General features: G+C 48.4%; 1 protein-coding gene across 1 annotated transcript in view; it reads left to right on the top strand.

Annotated features, from left to right (window-relative positions):
* The first annotated feature begins 4,625 nt into the window (after positions 1-4,625).
* The window catches only part of LOC132807052 (uncharacterized), a 69,644-nt gene continuing 49,430 nt past the window's right edge, over positions 4,626-24,839 (top strand). Inside the window, exons 1-2 of the mRNA XM_060821355.1 lie at positions 4,626-4,749; positions 8,209-9,121. Coding sequence (XP_060677338.1) covers positions 8,535-9,121 — 587 coding nt within the window. The 5' untranslated portion in view covers positions 4,626-4,749; positions 8,209-8,534. The remainder of the gene's footprint in view (positions 4,750-8,208; positions 9,122-24,839) is intronic.

Here is a 24,839-nt window from a genome sequence, read left to right as displayed (position 1 = left end):
GCTTCTTCGGCCTAAATCTGCTCCTAAGTCTTACTGTATTCTGTTTTGTTTCAGTGTATTTAATAGTAGTGCAGACAAAGGTCAATGATCATCGAGTCAGAGAGATACACAAGATAGGAACAGACCTTTCGGTCCAACTCATACATGCCGAGGTCCGTGGAGTCCCTCCAGGGTGGAAGCGGCGCCATTCAGCCCATCGAGTCCACACCGACCCTCCAAAGAGCACCGCATGCAGACACAACAGCCTGCCCGATCCCTGTAACCCTGCGTTTCCCCATGGTTAACCCACCCTATCCTGTACATCCCTGGACACTACAGGGCAATTTAGCACGGCCAATCCACCCTGACCTGCACATCTGAGAGAGGAGACGGGGCTGCCCATGCAGGAAACACCCATGCAGACTCACCCAGTGTCAAGCTCCTGGGACTGGTCATCCACAACAAGCTTTCTTGGACTCTTCATGTGGACGCACTGTGAAAGACCCCACATTGTATCTTCTTCCTCAGACAGCTGAGGAAACTTGGCATGACAGCGAATACCCTTGCCAATCTTTACAGGTGCTCCGTTGAGAGCATTCTGTCTGGATAGACCACTACCTGGTACGTCAACTGTACCACTCAAGATCGGAGACGGTGACAGACAGTGGGTGAACACGGCCCGGACAATCACAAAGGCCCAACCTCCCATCTGTGAAATCCATCTACCAGGCCCCGCTGTCAAGGAAAGGCCACCAGCATTCTCAAGGATCTACCCGACCCTGGCAATGCTTTGCTACAACCTCTACCATTGGGGCGAAGATACAGAAGCCTGAACACACGCGCCAGCCGGTTTTGTAACACTTTCTACCCAATTGATGTTAGAATACTGAAAGGACTCGCAAACTCTTAACGTTTGCCTGTCCCAGTGTTTCTGCTTTTGCCACTGTTTACCTATTATTTACTATCTAATGCTACTTAATTCTGTGATCCGCCTGTATTGCTCGCAAGACAAAGCTTTTCGGTACACGTGACAATAAATTCAATTCATTCAGACACGAGGGGAGAACGTGGGTACACTGTTGCCTGAGGGTGGAATCGAACCAGCATCCCTGGCGTTGGTAGGCAGTAGTGCTAACCACTGAGCCACCGTGCCGTCCACACCTGCTGAGTTTTCCAACACTTTTTAAAAGAAAATTTTGTTGCATATTTTAGGATTTTACGACAATCGATGATACCGTGACAGTCACAGACACAAACCTTCACTTTCTAACTTTGTTAAGTGCCCCCACCGAACAAAGATCTCTGCAGAAACACTGCAGCATCTGGACACCGAGAAACAGAGTTAACGTTTTGTGATCCGTCTTCACAACTGTCGTAGCAAATGGGGCTAGATTAGGTTCGAATATCTGGTCAGCATGGACGAGTTGGACTGAAGGGTCTGTGCCGTACACCTCTATGACTCTAACTGTTAGCGGCAAGGAAGAGGTGGTAATTATGCTGTTGACAGGGGAGGCCAGGCTGAGAGGAACCTCATCTTCTGTTTGGTGCCTTATCACCTTCAGGACCCAACCTCAGGTTTAACTATTTAAGAACATGACCACTTTGTTCCTTGTCTATTACCCACCGCACCCTGGGGTTTTTTTGCAACACATGTTTGCCTACTCATAGTCCCCCATTATAACTGATCAACATCTCTCCTTCCCTGGCTCAGAAACATAGAAGATAGGAGAATGAAGAGGCCATTAGGCCCTTCGAGCCTGCTCTGCTACTTATGGAAGGTAGGCAAGCAGGATGCTGGAAGAACAAAGCAAGCCAGGCAGCATCAGGAGGTGGAGAAGTCAATGTTTCGAGTGTAACCCTTCTTCAGGACTGGGGGTGGGGGAGCTCCAGGTAAAGTGGGGGGGGGGGGGCGAGGGGGGAAAGAGGAAGTGAGGGAGAGATTTGGTGGGGGGAGGGGCAGAACGGTGAGGTAGGGATAGGCAAACGCAGGTAGAGGGTAAGGCCTGATGGGTCGATGAGAGCGATCTATCCGGTTGGTAGCTGGAAGGAAGGGTTGATCAGAGGAATGGAAGGGGGAGGAAGGGGCTGGTAAGGGAGCCAGGGGATGGAAAGGGAGGTTTTTTTTTGAAATTGGAGGACTCAATGTTGAATCCTCCAGGCTGTGGAACTGCCCAGGCAGAAGATGAGGTGTTGTTCCTCCAATTTGCGGTCTGATTTGCAGTGGCAATGGAGGAGGCAGAGGATGGTCATGTTGGAAAGAGAGTGGGAAGGGGGAATTGAAATAGGCAGTGACTGGGAGGTCAGGTCAGCCCCTGCGGGCCTGGCTGAGATGCCCTGGATTTATATTTGGTCTCACCAATACATAGGACACCACATCAGAAGCATTGGATACAGCAAACACTATTGGAGGAGATGCAGGTGGACCTCTGTCACACCTGGAAGGACTGTATTGGGGCTCTGAACGGAGGGGAGGGAGGTGGTTGCTGCCAGGTTTTGCATCTTTTACAGGGGTCTGGAGGGGAGAGTGGTGCCAAACAAGGATTGGCGAAGGAGGCAGTCCTTGCGGAAGGCAGAGAAGGGTAGGGAGGGGAAGATGTTCTTGGTGGTGGGGTCTAATTAGAGTTGGCAGAAGTGTTTAAGGATGTTAAGTTGAAGGCAGAGACTGGTGGGGTGGTAAGTGAGGACAAGGGGGAATCCAGACTTTATTGCGTCTGGCGGGGGTGGGGTTTCAAGCAGTGGAGCATGGGAATGGAGGAGATGAGGTGGAGGGCTGTCTGGATGACAGAGGGGAGAAAACCATGTTGGTCAAAATAGGTGGACATCTGGGATGCTTGGGAGTGGAATGTCTCCTCATCCAGGCAGACGTGACAGAGACTGAGGAATTAAGAGTTCTTTGCAGGATACTGGATGAGAGGAAGTGTACAGCATGGAAACAGACCCTTCTTCATTCAAACTCATCCATGCCAACCAGATATCCTAACTTAATCCAGTCCCATTTGCCAGCACTTGGTCCATATCCCTCTCAACCTTTCCTATTCATATAGTCATCCAGATACTTTTCAAATGTTGTAATTTTAACACTCTCCAAGACTTCCTTCGGCTGCTCATTCCATACATACAACACCCTCTGCGTGAAAAAAGTTGCCCCTTAGGTCCCTTTTAAATCTTTCCCCTCTCACCTTAAACCTATGCCCCCTAGTTCTGGACTTACCCACCCCAGGGAAAACGCCTTGTCTACTTACCGAATCCATGACTGTCATGATTTTATCAACCTCTATACGGTCACCCCTCAGCCTCCAACATTCCAGGGAAAACAGCCCCAGTCGATTTAGCCTCTCCCTGTAGTTCAAATCCTCCAACTCTGGCAATTTTTTTTCTGAACTCTTTCAACTTTCACAGCATCCTTCCTATAGGAGGGACATCAGAATTGTACACAATAATCCAAGATTTCATTCATAACGATCATGGCTAATCACCCAACTCAATTGCCCACCAGAGGGAACACCCTCCCTGCATCTACCCTGTGTGGTCCTGTGAGAATTTTATAAGTCACTATCAGATCACCCCCCCGCTCATCTGAACTCCTGCAAAAACAATCCTAACCTCGTTCAATCTCTCCACCTACCCCAGAACCGCCAACCCCGGAATCAGCCTGGGAAACCTTCGCTGCACTCCCTGGAGGGCAACGGCATCCTTCCTCAGAAAAGGGAGGCCAAAACTGCACGCAGTATTGTAGATGTGGCCTCAGCAAGGCCCTGTAGAACTGCAACAACACATTCCCACCCCTCCCCAGCTCCAGTACTCAAAAAACCTCTCGCAATGAAGGCCAACAGGGCAGGACTTGTACACTGAGTGGCAAGGTCCAGGGTGAGTATTGCTGTACAAAGAGACCTTGAGAGTGCGGGTTCAGAGCTCCTTGAAAGTGGAGTCACAAGCAGATAGGATAGTGAACACACCATTTGCCTTCTTTCTTGCCTGCTGCACGCTTGCTTACCTGTCAGTATGCTGCTGAATGGACCTCCCAAATTTCGAATCTAACCTTGAAGTTGCTTTACATGTATTTTCTCTTGTAGCTGGTAGCTTTGCATTCCTCAGTCTTAAGGTCTGTGCTGCATGCAACACAAAACTTTCCACTGCACCCGGGGACCTGTGGACAGTGATAAATCCAATTAAATGAGACAATGCAAGTCAAATCAAACCACTGATCTTGCATAAATAAAATGCCACCTTTTCTTCCCCCCCCCCCCAAAGCCTGCTGTCAGCTCTTGAGGCAGGACCTAAACAAACTCACTCCTGCCTGTTCCTCCCTGAGTCAATGTCCTCCCTGGGTCTGCTGCGCCCCTTCCGATTGGTGGGAGGACCAGCCGTTCGCCAGGTCCTCCAGCCCCGCCCACCGCGACATGGTCGGAGGACCCGGGCTGCCCGCTCGCGGTCCTCCAGCCCCGCCCACCCTTTCATCCCGATTGGCTCCGGGGAAGAGGGAACCGCCCATCCCCTTCGCTCCGATTCGGCGGGCTCATCCCGATTGGTCGGCGGGTCGGCGGGTCGCCGGCCCCGCCCCCCCCCCTCTCCCCAGCGTCCCCGGCTGTGACTGGCCGAGGCGCGCTGTCCATCACCCCGCCGTGGGGGGTGGGGGGGCCCGCCTCCGCGGCGAGGGAGCATGCGCACGGGGTTCGGGGCAGCCGAAACGCTCGCTTCGGGACGTCGTCGCACTGCGATAAGGAGTCGTTCCGTCGGAGGCGGAAGGACGGCTCCGGGCCGGCGGGCGAGGTAAGGAGGACTTCAGTAAACAACCGGCGTGGGGCCTCGCTCTCGGAAGCCGGTGCGCCCGAGGGCGGCGACCGCTCGGGCTTTTGTCTGGGCTTTTCACGGTCGGCTACCCTGCGGGCGGAACGGCCACATCCGGGCACTTGGCTGCCGCAGGTCCCGCCCCCGTGCCGCGCTCCGGTTGGCGGGGCGGCGCCCGCCCGTCATCGGGCCGCCCGCTTCCCCATTGGCTGGCGGCGGCCGCGCGCGCCGTCCATCAGCCGGCGGCGCGTCGTCACTCAGTTGACCGCCACGCGCCAGGGGTCACGTGGGCTGGGGGGGCGGGGGGAGAGAGAGAGAAGCCCATTTCCGGGTTGGCAGCTGCTCCCATGCTGGGTGCTGCATCCCCTTCTCTGGGAATGTTTGCTGAGGCAACCCTGGCTCAGGTCAGGGCTGTGGTGGTGGTGGTGGGTGTGCTTTGTCATAAATAAGAGAGGGGAGGGGGAGATGACAAAGCAACTCAGCCCAGAACTGGGGGGGCATGGGTTTAGGGTGAGATTGCAAAGATTTAAAAGGTGAAAATGTGTTGCTGGTTAAAGCACAGCAGGTCAGGCAGCATCCAAGGAACAGGGAATTCGACGTTTCGGGCATAAGCCCTTCATCAGGAATGAATTTGATTCCTGATGAAGGGCTTATGCCCGAAACGTCGAATGTCCTGTTCTTTGGATGCTGCCTGACCTGCTGTGCTTTAACCAGCAACACATTTTCAGCTGTGATCTCCAGCATCTGCAGACCTCATTTTTTTTTAGATTACTTACAGTGTGGAAACAGGCCCTTCGGCCCAACAAGTCCACACCGACCCGCCGAAGCGCAACCCACCGATACCCCTACATATACCCCTTACCTAACACTACGGGCAATTTAGCATGGCCAATTCACCTGACCCGCACATCTTTGGACTGTGGGAGGAAACCGGAGCACCCGGAGGAAACCCACGCAGACACGGGGAGAATGTGCAAACTCCACACAGTCAGTCGCCTGAGGCGGGAATTGAACCCAGGTCCCTGGCGCTGTGAGGCAGCAGTGCTAACCACTGTGCCACCGTGCCACCCTATTTCTTACCCAAAGATTTAAAAGGGGCAAGCTGGTACAGTGACAGCAATTTAAAAGGCATCTGGATGGATACGTGAATAGAAAGGGTTCAGAGGGCTATGGGCCAAGTGCTGAGAAATGGAACTAGATTAGATTAGATTACTTACAGTGTGGAAACAGGCCCTTCGGCCCGACAAGTCCACACCGACCCGCCGAAGCGAAGCCCACCCATACCCCTACCCTTACATTTGCCCCTTACCTAACACTACGGGCAATTTAGCACGGCCAGTTCACCTGCCCGGCACATCTTTGCGACTGTGGGAGGAAACCGGAGCACCCGGAGGGAACCCGCGCAGACGCGGGGCGAATGTGCCCCGAGGTTGGAATCGAACCTGGGACCCTGGAGCTGTGACTAGTCTGCTTTTGTGCTGTGTAACCCTGTGATTCTCTAACTGGGTTTAACAGTTGGTCATTTATGCAAATGATTTGGATGTGAATATCGAAAGCGTGGTAAGTTTACAGATGGCACCGAAATTGGTGATCCATTGGACAGTGAGGATGGTTATCTTGACTGCAAAGTGTTCTTAATCGATTGGCTCAGTGGGGTAAGGAGTGGCAGATGGAGTTTAATTTGGATAAATGCAATGTGTTGTATTTTGCTAAAACAAACGAGAATGAGTTATACGGGTAATGATAGAGCTCAAGGTAGTGTTGTCATAGAGATCTATAGCATGGAAGCACACTTTCCCCGAGCTGTCCATGCTGACCATATATTCCAAATTAATCTAGTCCCATTTGACCCATAGCTGCAAATGTGTTGCTGGTCAAAGCACAGCAGGCCAGGCAGCATCTCAGGAATAGAGAATTCGACGTTTCGAGCATAAGCCCTTCATCAGGAATAAGAGAGAGAGAGAGCCAAGCAGGCGAAGATAAAGGGTAGGGAGGAGGGACTAGGGGGAGGGGCGATGGAGGTGGGATAGGTGGAAGGAGGTCAAGGTGAGGGTGATAGGCCGGAGTGGGGTGGGGGCGGAGAGGTCAGGAAGAGGATTGCAGGTTAGGAGGGCGGTGCTGAGTTGAGGGAACCGACTGAGACAAGGTGGGGGGAGGGGAAATGAGGAAACTGGAGAAATCTCAATTCATACCTTGTGGTTGGAGGGTTCCCAGGCGGAAGATGAGGCGCTCCTCCTCCAGCCGTCGTGTTGTTGTGTTCTGCCGGTGGAGGAGTCCAAGGACCTGCATGTCCTCGGTGGAGTGGGAGGGAGAGTTAAAGTGTTGAGCCACGGGGTGATTGGGTTGGTTGGTTCGGGCGGCCCGGAGGTGTTCTCTGAAGCGTTCCGCAAGTAAGCGGCCTGTTTCACCAATATAGAGGAGGCCACATCGGGTGCAGCGGATGCAATAGATGATGTGTGTGGAGGTACAGGTGAACTTGTGGCGGATATGGAAGGATCCCTTGGGGCCTTGGAGGGAAGTGAGTGTGGAAGTGTGGGCGCAAGTTTTACATTTCCTGCGGTTGCAGGGGAAGGTGCCGGGTGTGGAGGTTGGGTTGGTGGGGGGTGTGGATCTGACGAGGGGAGTCACGAAGGGAGTGGTCCTTGCGGAACGCTGATAGGGGAGGGGAGGGAAATATATCCTTGGTGGTGGGGACCCATATCCCTCTAAACACTTTCTGTTCATGTAGATGCCTTTTAAGTGCTGTTGTATTTGAGCAGAGAGTCCTAGGTGTTCGGGAAGATAGTTATTTGAAAGTTGCATTGCAGTTGGGTGGTTTAAAAAGCCATCTAGCATACTCCCCATCATTGCTCATTCCTTTTGGAGTATAGGAGTTGGGACATCATATTGATGTTGTTCAAGATTTCAACGAGGCCACTTTTGGAGTACTGTGCACTGTTCTGGTCGGCCTGCTATAGGAGGGATATTATTAAATTGGAGAGGGTTCAGAAAAGATTCACTAGGATGTTGTCACTGGAGTGTGGGAGGCCGAGGGGCAAACTTGTGGAAGCTTATGTAACCCTGAGGGGCATAAATAAGGTGAACAGCACAGGTCTTGTTCCCTAGGGTGGGACTGTTTGAAACTAGGGGGGACCCATTTCAAGGTGAGAGGAGGAAGATTACATTAGAAAGGGAACTGAGCGACAAGTTTTTCTCTCACTAGGTAGTCCACATTTGAAATGGACTGCCAGAGGAAGTGGTAGGTGTGGGAACAGTTATAACATTGAAAAGACTTTTGGATAGATACGTGAATAGGAAAGGTTCTGTGGGACGAAACTATATGGAATGAGGATTTGTAACTTTGAGGGAACAAGAGGGGGAGAAAAATACTATTCTGAAGTAACTGTAATTGTTGTTCTGAATCTCTAGCTATGTGTACAGTTAATAATTTTCCTTTTCCAGGTATTGGAAGGATATGATATGAAGTTGGGAAATGGAAACCAAGCATCACATCAAGATTGAATAGAGTTGCTCGATTTTTATCAGGCCCAGGCTATTGTCAGGTTTGGAATGTGGAAGGGGAAACGTTCCTCTGTTGTGCACAGGGGAGAACATTTCAAACAGGTGAGAGTGGAAAAGCACTGAGACACACACACACACGGACCCTCAAGGGAGGGTGTCCGAGTGTATTCACTGTGCCAAGAGCCTGAATAGCCTGAGACAGTACCACACTACTCGCAGCGGTGAAAGAATCACTGTCTTCAAGGGAGACACAGACAACCAGCGTCATGGAGAAACCGTGGAAGTGTGAGGACTGCGGTAAAAGGTTCACTTGTTCGTCCCGGCTGGATATACACCGGCGCATTCACACCGGGGAGAGGCCGTTCACCTGCTCCGAGTGCGGGAGGAGGTTCACTCAGTCGTCCGGCCTTTCCCTGCACCAGCGGGTTCACACCGAGGAGAAGCCGTTCAGCTGCACGACCTGCGGGCACGGGTTCAAGTCTTCCTCCCTGCTCACCGAGCACCAGCGGATTCACACGGGGCAGAAGCCGTTCGCCTGCTTCGTGTGCGGGGAGAGGTTCGATCAGATAGACGCCGTCCAGTCGCACCACTACTTCCACACAAAGGAGGATCCGTACAGGTGCGCGTCCTGCGGGAAGACCTTCAGGCAGACCACCGACCTCCAGGAGCACCGGCGCACTCACACGGGGGAGAAGCCGTTCACCTGCTCAGTGTGCGGGAAAGGATTCCCGTGGTCATCCCAGCTGCTGACGCACCAGCGGGTCCACAGTGGGGATCAGCCTTTCAGCTGCTCGGTCTGTGGGATGGAGTTCACTCAATCGCAACACCTCCTGAGACACCAGCGGATCCATAGGTAACCGGACTGCACTGCTTTTCTGTGGCTGATGTTAGTTACATCTGAGATGGACAGTCTAACGTCATTAGGTTTGCGTCTGCCGATGTTAACAACTCAATAAACTGGCTGAAAAGTTTACTATTCTGTGGGACAGAAAACATTGGAAGTAACTCCTCGGATCCCGAGGGAAGAACAGCGTTAACGTTTTCAATTCCAACATGACCTTTTTTTAATTTTCCAGAACTTGAGGATACGCTGCACTGTCACATTACGAAAGAATGAAGATTGAAACGACAGGGACGTCTTACTCAGTGTGACGGGTCACATTTAAAATGCTCTTATCTGCTTGCAGACTGTGGTTCTGTGCCAATAGATCGTCAGAGGAACAAACTCCCAAATATTTTCGGTCAAGGAATGTCAACGCTGCAGCTTAACGACGAAGGCTAACTGTTTTGCTCTCGGTAATTGCTTGAAAATGGCGCATTTTGTTACAGCTTTTTTTTGTGTGTGTGTGTGTGGTCTCATGCTCATTAGAGCAACACAAATCTTTTATTTTTTCAAATCCTCAAGTTCTGAGTGACCAAACAACTGTCTTTAGTGTGTCTTCAGCTGTCTTACAGTCGTTTGCAAAGTTACCTGAAGAACAAACAGGGGGGGGAAGGTGACCTTTTTTTGTGCAAGGTGGAATATTTTAAAAAACAACACAAGTGCTGTAAAACGCCGAACGGTTTTTTGATTCGATTTGAAAAGATAATTGAAGCATCTGTGCGCATTTTTGAGAAACCAGCAGAAAGATGAACCCTTCTTCTCTGACCGGGAGGTGCTGATTTAAGGGAAGGCTTTTCCTTTTACGGACTTGCCTCCACAAAGAGGGATTGGAAGATTGTGTTTCCAGAGCTGCCACGTGTTCTACGTGAAGGATGGCTCGGGGCAGCGGTCCCTCAGTGGAGGGGTCAGCCTGGACAACGGGCTCATGTTTCCTGTTGCGATAGAGCAGTGTCATTCAGAAATAGTGGTGTGAGTGAGGCGGCACACGGACATCGCAATTCTGTTTGTAAATTATAAGCAACGATGCAACTTCCATCAGTTTGATTTCATCGGAGCGTCTGATCACCGAATCGCAACGGCGCCATCGTCTTTCTCTCTCATCTCCCTTCGTCATCCAGTTTGTGCGGTTTTTAGTATCGTCTGTAATTCCAGCAGGACATGTAGAGGCTAATGTTGTCCTGTGTCTTGCACAGTCTCTGATCGACTGACTGGGGGTTGGTCGCCGGGTGTCATTGTTAATGTGTCATTGCTCACTGTGTGTATAGATTAAACAGTTTCAGAGAACGGGAGTGAACTTGGACGGTCAGTCTCTCTCACGATCCTTAGACTGCTTTCTCCGGCATTGTGAGCCTCCAGGTACCAAGTGGGGTTGCTGTTGGCCGCCCAATTGGAGAGGAAGTTCGGTGTGTATGTGAGTGTGCCTGTTTACGTTGGAGGTGTGTGTGTGTGTGTGTTTCATCGCGAGTGTGTAGATGTGTCTTTGTGTATTTCTGTCGCACCTGGTGTTGAGCCTCTGGGGAATCCCATTGAGTGATTTGAATGAGACCATTCGGCGCTCCTACAGCTGGGTGACCTGGCGTTCCCTGTCTGCCCAGTCATTCCATCCAGTCAGCACTTGAACTCGTCTGTTATTTCACACGTTGCCGTGTTTCAACGCTGTGGGAAATCGTGTGTCTCACACTTGATTGAAGAGGTGACCGAAACGGTGGACGAAGGCAGGGCAGTCAGTAGACTGTTGAGTAACGTTTGTGGGTGGCACAGTGGTTAGCACCGCTGCCTTACAGCGCCAGAGACTGGGGTTCAGTTTCCGTCTGTGTGGAGTTTGCAGATTCTCCCCGTGTCTGTGTGGGTTTCCTCCGGGTGCTCCGGTTTCCTCCCATGGTCCTGCAGGTCAGGGTGGATTGGCCATGCTAAATTGCCCGTAGTGTTAGGTGAAGGGGTAAATGTAGGGGAATGGGTGTGGGTGGGTTGCTCTTCGGAGGGTCAGTGTGGACTTGTTGGGCTGAAGGGCCTGTTTCCACACTAAGTAATCTAATTTAAAAATGTGGGATCCAGGGAGAGCTAGCCAAAGTTGGCTTGATGGTAGGAGACCGAGGATGGAGGTGGAGGGTTGTTCCCCGTTCAGCATGGTGTTTTTGGTTAGGGATGACATTATGGGAGGATATTCTTTGGAAGTACATCTGCTGACGTTATTTGGATGGAACTGAGATATGAAAGGGATGATCACCGAATTGGGATTGTATTGTGCACACACACACACACACACACACACACACACACACACACACACCCCCCAGCCCCACCCAGTAGTCAGTGGGAAATTGGAGAAGCAAGTTTGGAAGGAGATCTGTTATCTGTAAGAATGATAGGACCATGATGGTATGGGGTTTTAATTGTCCAAGCACAGACTAGGGCTGCCACGGTATATTAAAGGCTTGGATGGAAGTGTGTACACCTATCACCGTTCAGTATGTGGGTGTACGCAGCAGACAAGGAGCAGAACGTGACCTTTTTCTTGGGTAATAGGGCGAGTGACTGAGGTCAGTGGGGGAGCACTTTGGGGCCACTGGTAATTCTGTTCCTGTTCAAATTAGTTATGGAAACACAATTGACATATCAAAAAGTTTAAAGTTCTAAATTTGCCAATTTTCGCAGTATTTGGCAAGGATTTTCAAAAGCTAACTGATGCAGATACTCGCGGGGTAAAGGGACGGCTGGAAAGTGAGAGGCCTTCAAAAGCGAGAGGCAGTATGTTCCCGTTTAGCGCAGAGGGCCACGGTCGGGAGGGAACGCTGGCTGACAGAATTATGAGGCTCTGCTCGAGGGAAAAGGAGGCATTATGGCAAGTCTAGACAGCTGGGACAGAGCGAATCCCTCCAGGCCAGGAGGAATATGCGGAATAGGGAAATCATGAGGGGCGAAGAGGCTGAAGGAGAATCCAAAGGGATTCCACAAATACATCAATGACAAAAGAGGAATTAGGGAAGAGGGTAGCCCCCCCCATCACCACCACCAAGATCAACAAGGCCCTCTGTGTGCAACTGCGAGAGAGAGGGGTGAGATACTAAACGAGTATTTTGCATCTGTATTCACTATGGAGAAGGAGAAGGAAGCTGGAGAAATAAATAGTGATGTCTTAAGTGTCCACGTCAGAGAGGATGAGGTACTGGATGTCTTAAAGTGCATAAAGCTGGGTAAATAATTTGATTGTCATTTGAAGGCAGAGAGGTGGACATTGTCTGTGTGGACTTGAGCGAGGCATCTGACCAGGTTCCGCCTGGTAAGACTGCTTAGCAAGGTGAGATCACAGGGCAAGCTAGCTCTTGGATCCAAAATCGGCTTGAAGGTAGGGGACGGAGGGTTGCTTTTCAGACTGGAGGCCTGTGACCAGTGGTGTGCCACAAGGGATTGGTGCTGGGTCCACTGCTTTTTGGCACTTTTGTAATATTAATGATTTTGATGGGAGCGCAAGAGGAACGGTTAACAAGTTTGCAGATGTCATCCAAATTGGTGTAGTGGACACTGAAGGTCAGTTCTGAGTACATCAGAAGGGCTAAGGAGTGGCAGCTGGAGTTTAATTTAGATAAATGTGAGGTGCTGCGTTTCGGAATGGCGAATCAGAGCAGACCTCCTCCTTCGTAGTAGGATCCTGGGGAATGTTGCTGGGCAAAGAGACCTTGGGGCGCAGGTTCATCGTTCCTTTTTGCAGGTGGAATCGCAGGTAGACAGGACAGTGAAGGTGACTCTTGCTATGCTTGTTTTTATTGGTCAGTACACCGGGTACTGGAGTTGGGAGGTCATGATGCAGCTGTGCCGCACGTCAGTGAGGCCACGGTTTGGAATACTGCATTTAGTTCCGGCTTCACCTGCAACAGGAAAGGTGTCGTGAAACTTTAAAGTGCTGCGGGGAAAGACTGACCAGGATGTCGCCGGGGTTGGTATTGTCTTTTAATATCCTGAACGTGCTGGCACATTTCCGCTTCCACTTATTGGTGTCTGGTAACATGACGCAAACTCGGGGCGTGCAACAGAGAACCGACAAGTATTTCTTTCAACAGATAGGAAGCATCAGGTTAAATTCACAACCATGGGATGTGGTTGTATGGTCCTAGAAATGAAAAGCTGAACACGTGAGCAACATTTTGAGGACTCTGGGTTTTATCACTACCACAGAAGGCTGTGGAGGCCAGATCACAGAGCATGTTTAAGGTTGAGTTAAATAGGTTCTTGAGTATCAAGGGTTCTGGGGAGAATGGGGTTGAGAAGGTTATCAGCCATGATTGAATGTTTGGGGCAGATCCAGTCGGCTGAATGGATTTCTGCTCCCGTGTCTTATGGTCTGAGCAGTTCAGATTTCCTGAAGAAGGACTCGTGTCTGAACCGTCGACTCTCCTGCTCCTTGGATGCTGTCTGACCTGCTGCGCTTTTCCAGCAACACATTTTTTTTCAGCTCAGAAGTTACCTCAGCTGGTAACTGACTGCGAGAGCAGGAGAGAGAGACCAGGCAACTTTTTTTTTAAAGCTAAGGTGAAAGACCTGCATTGGGGAGGAGACTCTTGATTCGCCTGGCTGACATCTTTACACAGAGCAACATGGTGGAGGACGTGAATGTGGTCATCCTCAGCCCAGTGAGCAAGAGGACAGGCGGCTGCAGAACACACTGTCCCAGTGGTTTAGCACTGCTGCCTCACGTGGGACCCGGGTTTGATTCCAGCCTCTGATGACTCCGTCTGTTTGTGCATTCTTCCCCCCCCCACCTCCAAGTATGCACAGCCTTCCTCCTACAACCCAAAGATGGGCAGGTTAGGGTGGATTAGCCGTGCGGGCAGGACAGTGCCACAGTGTTTAGCACCGCTGCCTCACAGCGCCAGAGACCCGGGTTCAATTCCCGCCCCAGGCGACTGTGCAAACTCCACACAGACATTCTCCCCGTGTCTGCGTGAGTTTCCTCCGGGTTCCTCCCACAGACCAAAAAAGGTGCAGGCTAGGGTGAATTGGCCACGCTAAAATGCCTGTAGTGTTAGGTGAATGGGTCTGGGTGGTATACGCTTCGGCGGGTCGGTGTGGACTTGTTGGGCCGAATGGGCCTGTTTCCACACTTTTTAAGTAATCCAGTCTAATCTAAATTGCCCCTTTGTGTCCAGAGGTGTGCAGGCGAAGTGGATTAGCAAAAGGGAAATGCAGGATTACAAGGATTTGGGGGTTGGAGTGGGACCATTCAGCGCAGCCTACTTTGGCGCAGATATACGGTAGTCATCAAAGAAAAACAACATAATAGTAGAATTATTTAATGAGTCGTTTCCAGTTATTTGTGTAGCAACTGCATTTAGTCTGTGATTAGTCCACTTGTCACCGTGGTTCCTCAACACTTCTTTTTAACAAAAAAAGAAAATATAACCCATTAAATTCCCTGAATTTCTTTAATTTCAACGGAATATCGTGCCCTATTACAAGATGTACAAGTTCAAAGTCACAGTTGATAATGTCAGGGCGGCATTCAGGCTGTCTTTCCAGAATCATTTCAATCATTTATTGTTCGTAATTTATTTGGGATTAAAGCATACAACAGTGGGAACACGCACCTTTATGTATTTCCCCTAAAATAACATAAACTTGGGGAAATTTTGAATGTTCCATCAACATATAACTTTTTTGATTGATTGATTGTTTCAGAAACTCTGCATTGCTTTTTCTCCCGAATATAAGAATTCTGCAGGTGGTGCTACCGCTGTCGGCTAGTTTTTTAAAAAAAAATTGTTATTGAATATAAATGAAGATGTTTTAAAGCTATCCGGAATTACAAGTTCTTCTAAATTTCTTCGGATTTACTGGGTAAGCAGCAATTTCTTTCCTTGTCCGACGAACCATTTTCTCCAGCGCTCTGTCGTTAGGCAGCGTTTCTTGGCAAGCTTCCCACACATTTTCTAGGCACTCCGTTAATCAGTTGTAAAGTTCCCCCTGCAGTTTGTTTTCTCTTTTGACTAGTTATTTTAATAATTTAACTGCAAACTAGTGGAAACTGCCCATTTTAATAATTCTACTATTATGTTGATTTACGTTGATTGACTGACTCCTGCATATCTGTGCCACAATAGTTCTGCAGCAAAATAGGCTGTGCCAAACAGGCCACGCCAAATTGCTCACGCTGAAATGGCTGCGCCGAATGTTCCTAAATGCCTTTGGGCGGAGGGGTGAGGGGTTGGGTTGCTCTATCGGAGGGTCAGCATGGGTTGAATGTCCTACTTCCATGCTGCAGGAATTCTATTAAATTTCAATCGTGGACTGACTGGGATGGAGTTTGTAAGCACCTTTTTATTTTTCTCGCAGCAGGTCAGGCAGGGCTATATACACACAGCAAACCCTAACCAAGAGAAGCCATGTTTGTCCTTTTTAAAATTCTGAATGGGTTAGAGAGTTTTGTGGACAGAATGTTTCCATTTGTTGGCATATCCAGAACCATGAATACACAATGCAGTTGCTAATATCAAAAAGAAATTCCTCATCATGTGTATTAAACAACAAATAACTGATTTGGAAGAATCACCTAGACTCTGTTAGCTTACACTCCCTGCATGTCTGACCTGCTGTGATCTCCAGCATTTTTGTTGCTTTCAGTACAGATCCCAGCATCTGCAGTAATTTGTTCCAACTGGTTTAATTTTGACTTCATTTGAGAGTATCGAGTCCTATAACTGAGCTAGAATTGATCAGATGGGCCAATGGGCTGAGAAGTGGCAAATGGAGTTCAATTGGGATAAATGTGAGGTGCTGCATTTTGGGAAAGCAAATCTTAGCAGGACTTAGACACCTTAATGGTAAGGTCCTAGGGGGTGTTGCTGAACAAAGAGACCTTGGAGTGCTCCTTGAAAGTGGAGTTGCAGGTAGATAGGATAGTGAAGGCAGCGTTTGGTATGCTTTCCTTTATCGGTCAGAGTATTGAGTACAGGAGTTGGGAGGTCATGTTGCGGCTGGACAAGACATTGGTTAGGGCCACTGTTGGAATATTGCGTGCAATTCTGGTCTCCTTCCTATCGGAGAGATGTTGTGAAACTTGAAAGGGTTCAGAAAAGATTTACAAGGATGTTGCCAGGGTTGGAGGGTTTGAGCTATAAGGAGAGGCTGAACAGGCTGGGGCTGTTTTTCCCTGGAACGTTGGAGGCTGAGGGGTGACTTTAAAGGTTTATAAAACCATGGAGTGGATAAATAGACAGTTTGTTTTCTCTGGGCTAGGTGAGTCCAGAACTAGAGGGCATAGGGTTAGGGTGAGAGGGGAAAAGAAAAAAATTACCCCTGAAGTCTCTCTTATATCATGTAGAGGGTGGTACGTGTGTAGAGGGAGCTGCCAGAGGAAGTGGTGGAGGCTGGTACAATTGCTACATTTAAAAGGTATCTGGGTATATGAACAGGAAGAGTTTGGAGGGATATGGGCCTGGTGCCGGCAGGTGGGACTAGATTGGAATGTCTGGTCGGCAGGGACAGGTTGGACCGAAGGGTCTGTTTCTGTGCTGTACATCTCTATGACTCTGAGTATGTTTCAGTCCCGGATGTGATTTAACAGCAGATTCGGAAGCTACAGGGTAACCTTATGGTAATGTGTCATCCAGAACCCAATCTATGATTCCAGCACATGGCAGGTGAGACAATTTTAAATTCACTGAATTTTTGCTCACGTTTTCTTTTTACTAGCTTCCTGGTGGTCACGCACAAGCACGGTCGACTGTAATTCTTACAAACGTTTTTTGTTTTGATCACCGGCAAAAATTATGTACCTCAAATACTGCAAAGTTTACCGTATTATTCTGTCCAGTTATTATCGCCTCTTATGTACATCAGCATAAATATACTTGCTCAGTAATGGCCACACAAAATGTCAATTTCTCCTGAAATGACACGATGTCTGAGTTGTCAGTTGAGCGTGCAAGTGATGCGGCTCTCTGTTGTTAAGTTTCATTCAAGGCATGGTTGCATTATCATTTACGTGATTTTATGCCATAAATAAAGTATAACAGTGACGTGTACACCCCTCTCCTGCATTACGTTTCTGTTACTTAATGTGGGTGTTTTTAAAGTTATATTTGATGGTGTGGACCTCCCTTGATTTATCAGGACTACCTGATCAACGGCACAATTTTGCTGCTGAGGGTGCGAGTTAGCTGTACAGAAAACCCATGTGGTTCACACATGTACCGCAGGGGAAGAAAACCTGCCACCGTTGTCCGGACCCATACCGAATGTAGCTAGGTGACAGTAAGGACTGCAGATGTTGGCAGTCAGAGTTGGTAGATGTGATGCTGGAAGCGCACAGCAGGTCAGGGGGAGAAAAAAAAGGGTTTTCACCTGAAACGCTGACTTTCCTCCTGCTTGGATGCTATCTGGCCGGCTGCGCTTTTCCAGCCTCATATCTATCAGCCCATGAGAAACGTGGTTAGAGGCAGACAGCATGGAAACAGCCCCTTTGGTCTCAAGCGTCCAGGCCGACCCGAGATCCTAGGTTAATCTAGCCCCATTTTATTCATCTGCCCATCCAGATGCCTTTTAGATATTGTAATTGTAGCAGCCTCCTCCATCACCTGTTGCAGCTCATCTCACTCTCTCACTCTCACTCTCACTCACACACACACACACACACACCCCCCACACACACACACCCCACCCCTCACCCCTGGAAAAAGTTGCCCCTTAGGTCCCTTTTTTTTAAATTCACCCCCCCACCCCCAACTCAAACTGACACCCTCCAGTTCTGGGCTCCCCCGCACCCCCTGGAAAATGAGCTTGACTATTACCTCCACCCATACCTCTCGATTTTATAAACCTCTATAAGGTCACCCCTCAGCTTTTATAGAAATTTGAGGGGACCTGGTTGCTCCTTTTAATGTTGTCTGGGCAACTAAGGATGAGTAACAGGTGCTGGCTGTCTTGTTCGGCTGTAAGGTCTGATCAAAGTTAATGCAAGAAAGTATGAGCATTTTAACAGGAAGCGAATTTATTAACTAAACCTACTTTATATTGAGACATAGGCAATCTTGTGAGTAAATCTGTTCACTTAAAATATGTAATATAAACATCCAGAGGGACCTCGATTATCCAGCATTCAATTAACCGAATTTTGGATGATTCAAACAAGATTGCAAAGTCCCGATGCGTGGCTAACGATTGTATCCAGCGTTTGATTAACGGAACGAAATTCTCTCTGCCCATGGCCTTCGGATGATCGCTGTCCCTCTATATGCACAAACAGCTGAGTCTTTTACTGCGTCCTTTTGAGGACGTTGACACAAGGGGGAGGGTTCTAATCTCCGAATCTACAGTAGTCCAGTCTGATGGCGAAAAGTCTGAAGCTAAGGTTACGTGCTGAATCCCATTTTATAATGACTTCAGGACTTTTCAGGCCCTCCAAAGCAGGTGAGGTGACAAGGCCATGTACTCCCCACCCCCTCGTGTAGACCGTATAAGTGGACAGACCTCTCCAAGGTCAGACAGATTCACCCCCCAGTCGAAATGAGCTGCTTTTGTATTGTACTTCAACTGCTCATTTATCATGTATAAAAGAGACCTAAGGGGTAACTTTTTCACGCAGAGGGTGGTACGGGTATGGAATGAGCTGCCAGAGGGTGTGGTGGAGGCTGGTACAATTGCAACATTTTAAGAGGCATTTTGGGCCAGGTGCTGGCAGGTGGGACTAGATTGGGTTAGGAATATCTGGGTCGGCATGGACGGGTTGGGCCGAAGGGTCTGTGTCCGTGCTGTACGTCTCTATGACTCTAAGACAAATACATTTTTAAACAGTAAAGGACTTAAGGGCTATGAAGAGACTTTAAATAGGGGCTTTCATTCCTCACCAGGCTTTTTCTCCCAACTAACCCAGAACAATCTCCAACTGCCTATCGAATGCTGTTCAAACAGATAAAATCTGTTACTCGCAAATTCAGTACTGTTTTCTCAAATCGAGTCCAACCAATCAGATTAAATCATGCGATTCAGAGGCAATTTTTTTTTTAAAGAAAAGATTCTATATCTGAAAGGTTCTTTCAGCTACCCCTTTAAACAAGTCTGGGTACCCACGAAACACATTCCTTTAAAACTCTTACAAGAAGGTCTGGAATTCTTCTCAATAACAACTTCAGAGACAGAATAGAATCATAGAGATGTAACAGCACAGAGGCAGACCCTTCAGTCCAACTTGCCCACGCCGACCAGATATTACAAATCAATCTAGCCCCACTTGGCCCATATCTATCTAAACCCTTCCTATCCATAAACCCATCCAGATGCCTTTTAAATGCTGCAATTGTACCAGCCTCCACCACTTCCTCTGGCAGCTCATTCCATACACACACCACCCTCTGCGTGAGAAAGTTGCCCCTTAGGTTCCTTTTAAATTTTTCCCCTCTCACCATAAACCCAAACCCTCTAGTTCTGGATTCCCCCACCTCAGAGAAGATACCTTGTCTATTTACCCTATCCCTGTCCCTCATGATCTTTTAAATCTCTAAAAGGTTACCCCTCAGCTTCTGACATTCCAGCGAAAACAGCCCCAGCCTTTTCAGCCTCTCCCTGTAGCTCAAACCCTCCAACCCTGACAACATCCTTGTAAATCTTTCCTGAGTCCTTTAGAGTTTCACAACATCGTTCTGATAGGAGGGAGACCAGAATTGCACACAATATTCTAAAAGTCCTGCACAGCTGCAACATGACCTCCCAACTCCTATACTCAGTGCTCTGACCAATAAAGGAAAGCATACCAAATGCCACCTTCTACTTTCAAGGAAATATGAACCTGCTTTCCAAGGTCTCTTTGTTCAGTGACACTCCCCAGGACTTTACCATGAAATGTATAAGTCCTGCCCTCATTCATTTACATAAATGACAAAAAGCAGTGGACCCAGCACCAATCCTTGTGGCACACCACTGGTCACAGGCCTCCAGTCTGAAAAACACCCTCCACCACCACCCTATCTCTTCTACCTTTGAGCCAGTTCTGTATCCAAATGGTTAGTTCTCCCTGTATTCCATGTGATCTAACCTTGCTAACCATTCTCCCATGAGGAACCTTGTCGAACACCTTACTGAAATCCATATAGATCATGTCCACCGCTCTGCCCTCATCAATCCTCTTCTTTGCTTCTTCAAAAAAACACACTCAAGCTAGTGAGACATGATTTCCCATGCACAAAGCCATGTTGATTATTCTTAATCAGTCTTTGCATCAACATGATATTTGGATATAAGACGAGAGATGATAATAGATGTACTTGGGACACTATAACTAATGTAGAATGTAACAACATCAACACAGCTCTGTCCTATGTCATTATACAGTCCTCTTCAACTTCCTGGATAACCACCCCATCCCCCACCTAAAATTGTGTTAAGCTCAGAGAACAAAGGGCATGGTCTGTATTTAACAGCCAGGCACAGACATACTAAAGATTCACTTTAGTTGCTGCAAGTGAACAGTATTCCCTCTTTCTCCTCCCCAGGATGGGAAATGGAAAGGGACAGACATGAGAGAGGGGTGAACCTCCACTCTGCGCCTCACTGGTCAACTTCCGCATTGTGACGTCCACAATGGGGGGAGGGGGCTGGAGCCGTCCCGAAACGACCAATCGGCTGCAAGGCCAGGCGCGCGCGGTCCCGGGAGTCCCGCCCCCTCCCAGCCGCTCCAGGTGCAATGGTTTCCAGGGGCAACCGGCTCGGGATAGGGCGAGAAGCATCTCCCCAACAATCGGCGTCTGCTGCACTGCGCCTGCTCAGGACGCGTGGAGGGGCGCGTGGGTCCCGCACTGCGCCTGCTCCGGGCAGTGTTTCCCCACCCAGGGGTAAGAAGTGAGGTCTGCAGATGCTGGAGATCAGAGCTGCAAATGTGTTGCTGGAAAAGCGCAGCAGGTCAGGCAGCATCCAAGGAGCAGGGGGAATCGACATTTCGGGCCCTAGCCCTTCTTCAGGAATGAGGAATGAAGAAGGGCTCATAGAACATAGAAAGATACAGCGCAGTACAGGCCCTTCGGCCCTCGATGTTGCGCCGACCGAATCCTACCTAACCTACACTAGCCCAATAACTTCCAAATGCCTATCCAATGCCCGCTTAAATGCCCATAAAGAGGGAGAGTCCACCACTGCTACTGGCAGGGCATTCCATGAACTCACAACCCGCTGTGTAAAGAATCTACCCCTAACATCTGTCCTATACCTACCACCCCTTAATTTAAAGCTGTGTCCCCTAGTAACACCTGACTCCATTAGCGGTAAAAGGTTCTCAGTGTCGACCCTATCTAAACCCCTAATAATTTTATACACCTCTATCAAATCTCCCCTAAACCTTCTCTTCTCCAATGAGAACAGCCCCAAGTGCCTCAGCCTTTCCTCATAAGATTTTCCTACCATACCAGGCAACATCCTGATAAACCTCCTCTGCACTCGTTCCAATGCCTCCACATCCTTCCTATAGTATGGCGACCAAAACTGCACACAATACTCCAGATGAGGCCGCACCAGAGTCTTATACAGTTGCAACATGACCTCAGGACTCCGGAACTCAATTCCTCTACCAATAAAGCCCAGTACACCATATGCCTTCCTCACAGCACTATTTACCTGGGTGGCAACTTTCAGAGATCTGTGTACATGGACACCAAGATCCCTCTGCTCATCCACACTACCAAGTAGCCTACCATTAGCCCAGTAATCCATCTTCTTGTTACTCCTAAGTCGATGGCTCGTGCCCGATATGTCGATTCTCCTACTCCTTGGATGCTGCCTGACCTGCTGCGCTTTTCCAGCAACACATTTGCAGCTCTATCACTGACATCACAGGTCTGTATTATGTGGATTATCCCTGCTACCCCTCTTAAACAAGGGCGTAAAATCCTCCTTGCACTTAACTCTTTCACCCAACTAGTTCACGAATATCCTTCAGGATGAGGAGTCTTCCACCTCATCTGGACCCGGGTGTGTAAGGATTGAGTTGTCAAGAAAGGCTGTTTAGGCTGGGACTTTTTCACTGGAGCGCAGGAGGTTGATGATGTGACCTTATGAAAGTGTATAAAATAATGAGGAGTTCCGACAGAGTTCACGGTAGCTGCCTTTTCCTTACGGGAGGGGAATTTCAAGTCAAGGGGGCATATTTTTAAGGAGAGGAGAGGGATTTATGAAATTGATGAGGGGTAACCTTTTTTAATAGAGGGTGGTTCATTTAATGAAATGAGCTTCCCGAGGAAGTGGTGGGGGTGGTTCCAAAGTTTAAAAGACATTTGGATATATACATGAATGGGAAAGGTTTGCAGGGATATGGGCCCGGAGCAGGCAGATGGGACTAGTTTTGTTTGGGATTATGGTCAGCATAGACTGGTTGGACTGAAGTGTCTGTTTCTGTGCAGTCTGACTATTCAAAAGATGGATCAGTAAAATTTAACGTCTAGTGCATTATCTGTTTCCCCCCCCCCCGCCTCGTTAAATTGCTGTGGCAACTTGTATTCTGATTGGACTGTGCAGATCCCAGAATAAAGTCCTGCTTCATGGATCATATATTTTTCCTTTTATTTTAACACGGTCATCATTGACTGAAACATGATCATACAAGGCTGTAGATTTTCTCCAACAATGAAACGGAAGTTTATTATATAAAATGAATACAAATCAAGTCATAAATGTGAAACGTGCTTTAAAGGGTCTTAAAAACACACAGGTAAACAAAATCTCATCTATTCTCTAATGCCATCACCTCCCAGTGACCCAAATTCAGAGAAATATCTATTCTATATCAAATCTTCGAGATCAATTTGTCTGATCCTGTCCCATGAATCATAAATGCTCACAAAACTGAAAGCTTAGACTTTGTCAGACTTTAAATAAAATGACAAGTAATCATCAAAACACTCCTGGTCTGGAGCTTCATACCAGTGCTTCCCGCAAACTGTCACACGCATCTATATTTGAAAGAAATTACATTTGCTTCTGACTCCATTTGGGTTGGCTTCAAAAGTGGCCTCTTTTCCCCCCCCCCATTTTCAGGATACTTCCGAGTTTAAAATCAAACCTTAGTTATTCCAAATCAAAAGCAAACCTCTGCCTTTCTATTCTTACCCCCCCCCCCCCCCCCCCAGAGTCTCAAAACAATTTTCCATTAACAGTCCAGGGGGTTTGCTCTCTGACTCACACTAAATTAAGTCTGCACTTTCTCCCTCGTGTCTGCATGGGTTTCCTCCAGGTGCCCCCCTTCTATGACCTCTCTCTCTGGGTGGGGTTTATTAACATCAGGACACTCTCTGATCTTGTTTTTCTCTAAATCCCACACAAAAACATTCACCACCCAGTCCAAAATCCAAAGCATTTTATATATATATATATATATATATATATAAAAAAGTCACATTATTTTTGTCACAACTTATGTACGCATCTTTTATTCCAAATATATTTCAACTCTGCTGGGGCTATAGATTGATGAATTTAACACAAGTTTGTCATGTTGCAAAACTGTTGCATCACAAACTCTCCAAAAAAGACTTATTTAACAAGCTTTACCAAACATTTTCTTTTTAAATTAGCCGTTGATTCACCTAACGACTTCAATTTCAATAAATTGCAGTTAATGAGACGTTCAGCACAGAGTCAGACACTTTGGTCCAAGACTAGATCCGTGCTGACTAGATATCCCGAATTAATCTCGTCCCATTTACCAGCACTTGGCCCATATCGTTCTAAAACCCTTCCTATCCCTGACCCCATCCACCTTTTAAATGCTGTCATTGTACCAGCCTCCACCACTTCCTCTGGCAGCTCATTCCACACACGCCCACCCTAAGTAAAAAAGATTCCCCCCAGGTCCCTTTTGCAGCTTTCCCTTCTCACCTTAAACCTATACCCTCTAGTTTTGGACTCGGCTACTGCAGAGAAAAGACTTCAAACTATTCACCTTATCCATGACCCTTATGATTTATAATCATCTATAAGATCAACCCTCAGCCTCCAACACTCCAGGGAAAACAGCCCCAGCCTCTCCCCTGGATGGGTACTTGAATAGGAAGGGTTTAGAGGCATGTGTACAAATGCAGGCAAATGGGACTAGATTAATTCAGGATGTCTAGATGGCACGGACCAGTTGGACCGAAGGGTCTGTTTCTGCCCTCTACAATCCTGTAGCTCAAACCCTCCAACCCCGGCAACATCTTTTCTACACCCTTTCAAGTTTAACAACAACATTCCTGCAGCAGGGAGTCCAGAATTGAATGCAGTATTCCAAAAGTGGCCCAACCAGTGTCCTGTATATGACCTCCCAACTCCTCTACTTAACGCACTCATCGATAAAGGCAAGCAGATGAAATGGTTCCAAAGATTGCTGCGTTTAACACGAGGCTGATTAATATGACTTTTATCCCAAGCATTGCCATGGATGAGTCGGTGAATAGGAAGGGTTTAGAGGGCCATGTGCTGGCAAATGGGACGAGATCAGTTCAGGATATCTGGTCGGCATGGACAGGTTGGACCGAAGGGCCTGTGTCCGTGCTGTACATCTCTGCGAGCGTACGTGTGTGGAGTTTGCATCTTCTGCCCGTGTCTGAAATGGGTTTCCTCCAGCTGCTCCACCTCTCTCTGGGCTGCGGTTTATTCACATCAGAAGAAAGAGACCCCCCCCCCCCCCCCCCCGATGTACACGGTCACATTCTGGTCGTCGGCTAACAGCCAAAAC

This window comes from Hemiscyllium ocellatum, assembly GCF_020745735.1.
Source record: "Hemiscyllium ocellatum isolate sHemOce1 chromosome 27 unlocalized genomic scaffold, sHemOce1.pat.X.cur. SUPER_27_unloc_1, whole genome shotgun sequence".
Lineage (NCBI taxonomy): Eukaryota > Metazoa > Chordata > Chondrichthyes > Orectolobiformes > Hemiscylliidae > Hemiscyllium > Hemiscyllium ocellatum.
Note: the sequence above shows the minus strand (reverse complement) of the source record. Positions and strands in the feature narration are given on the sequence as shown.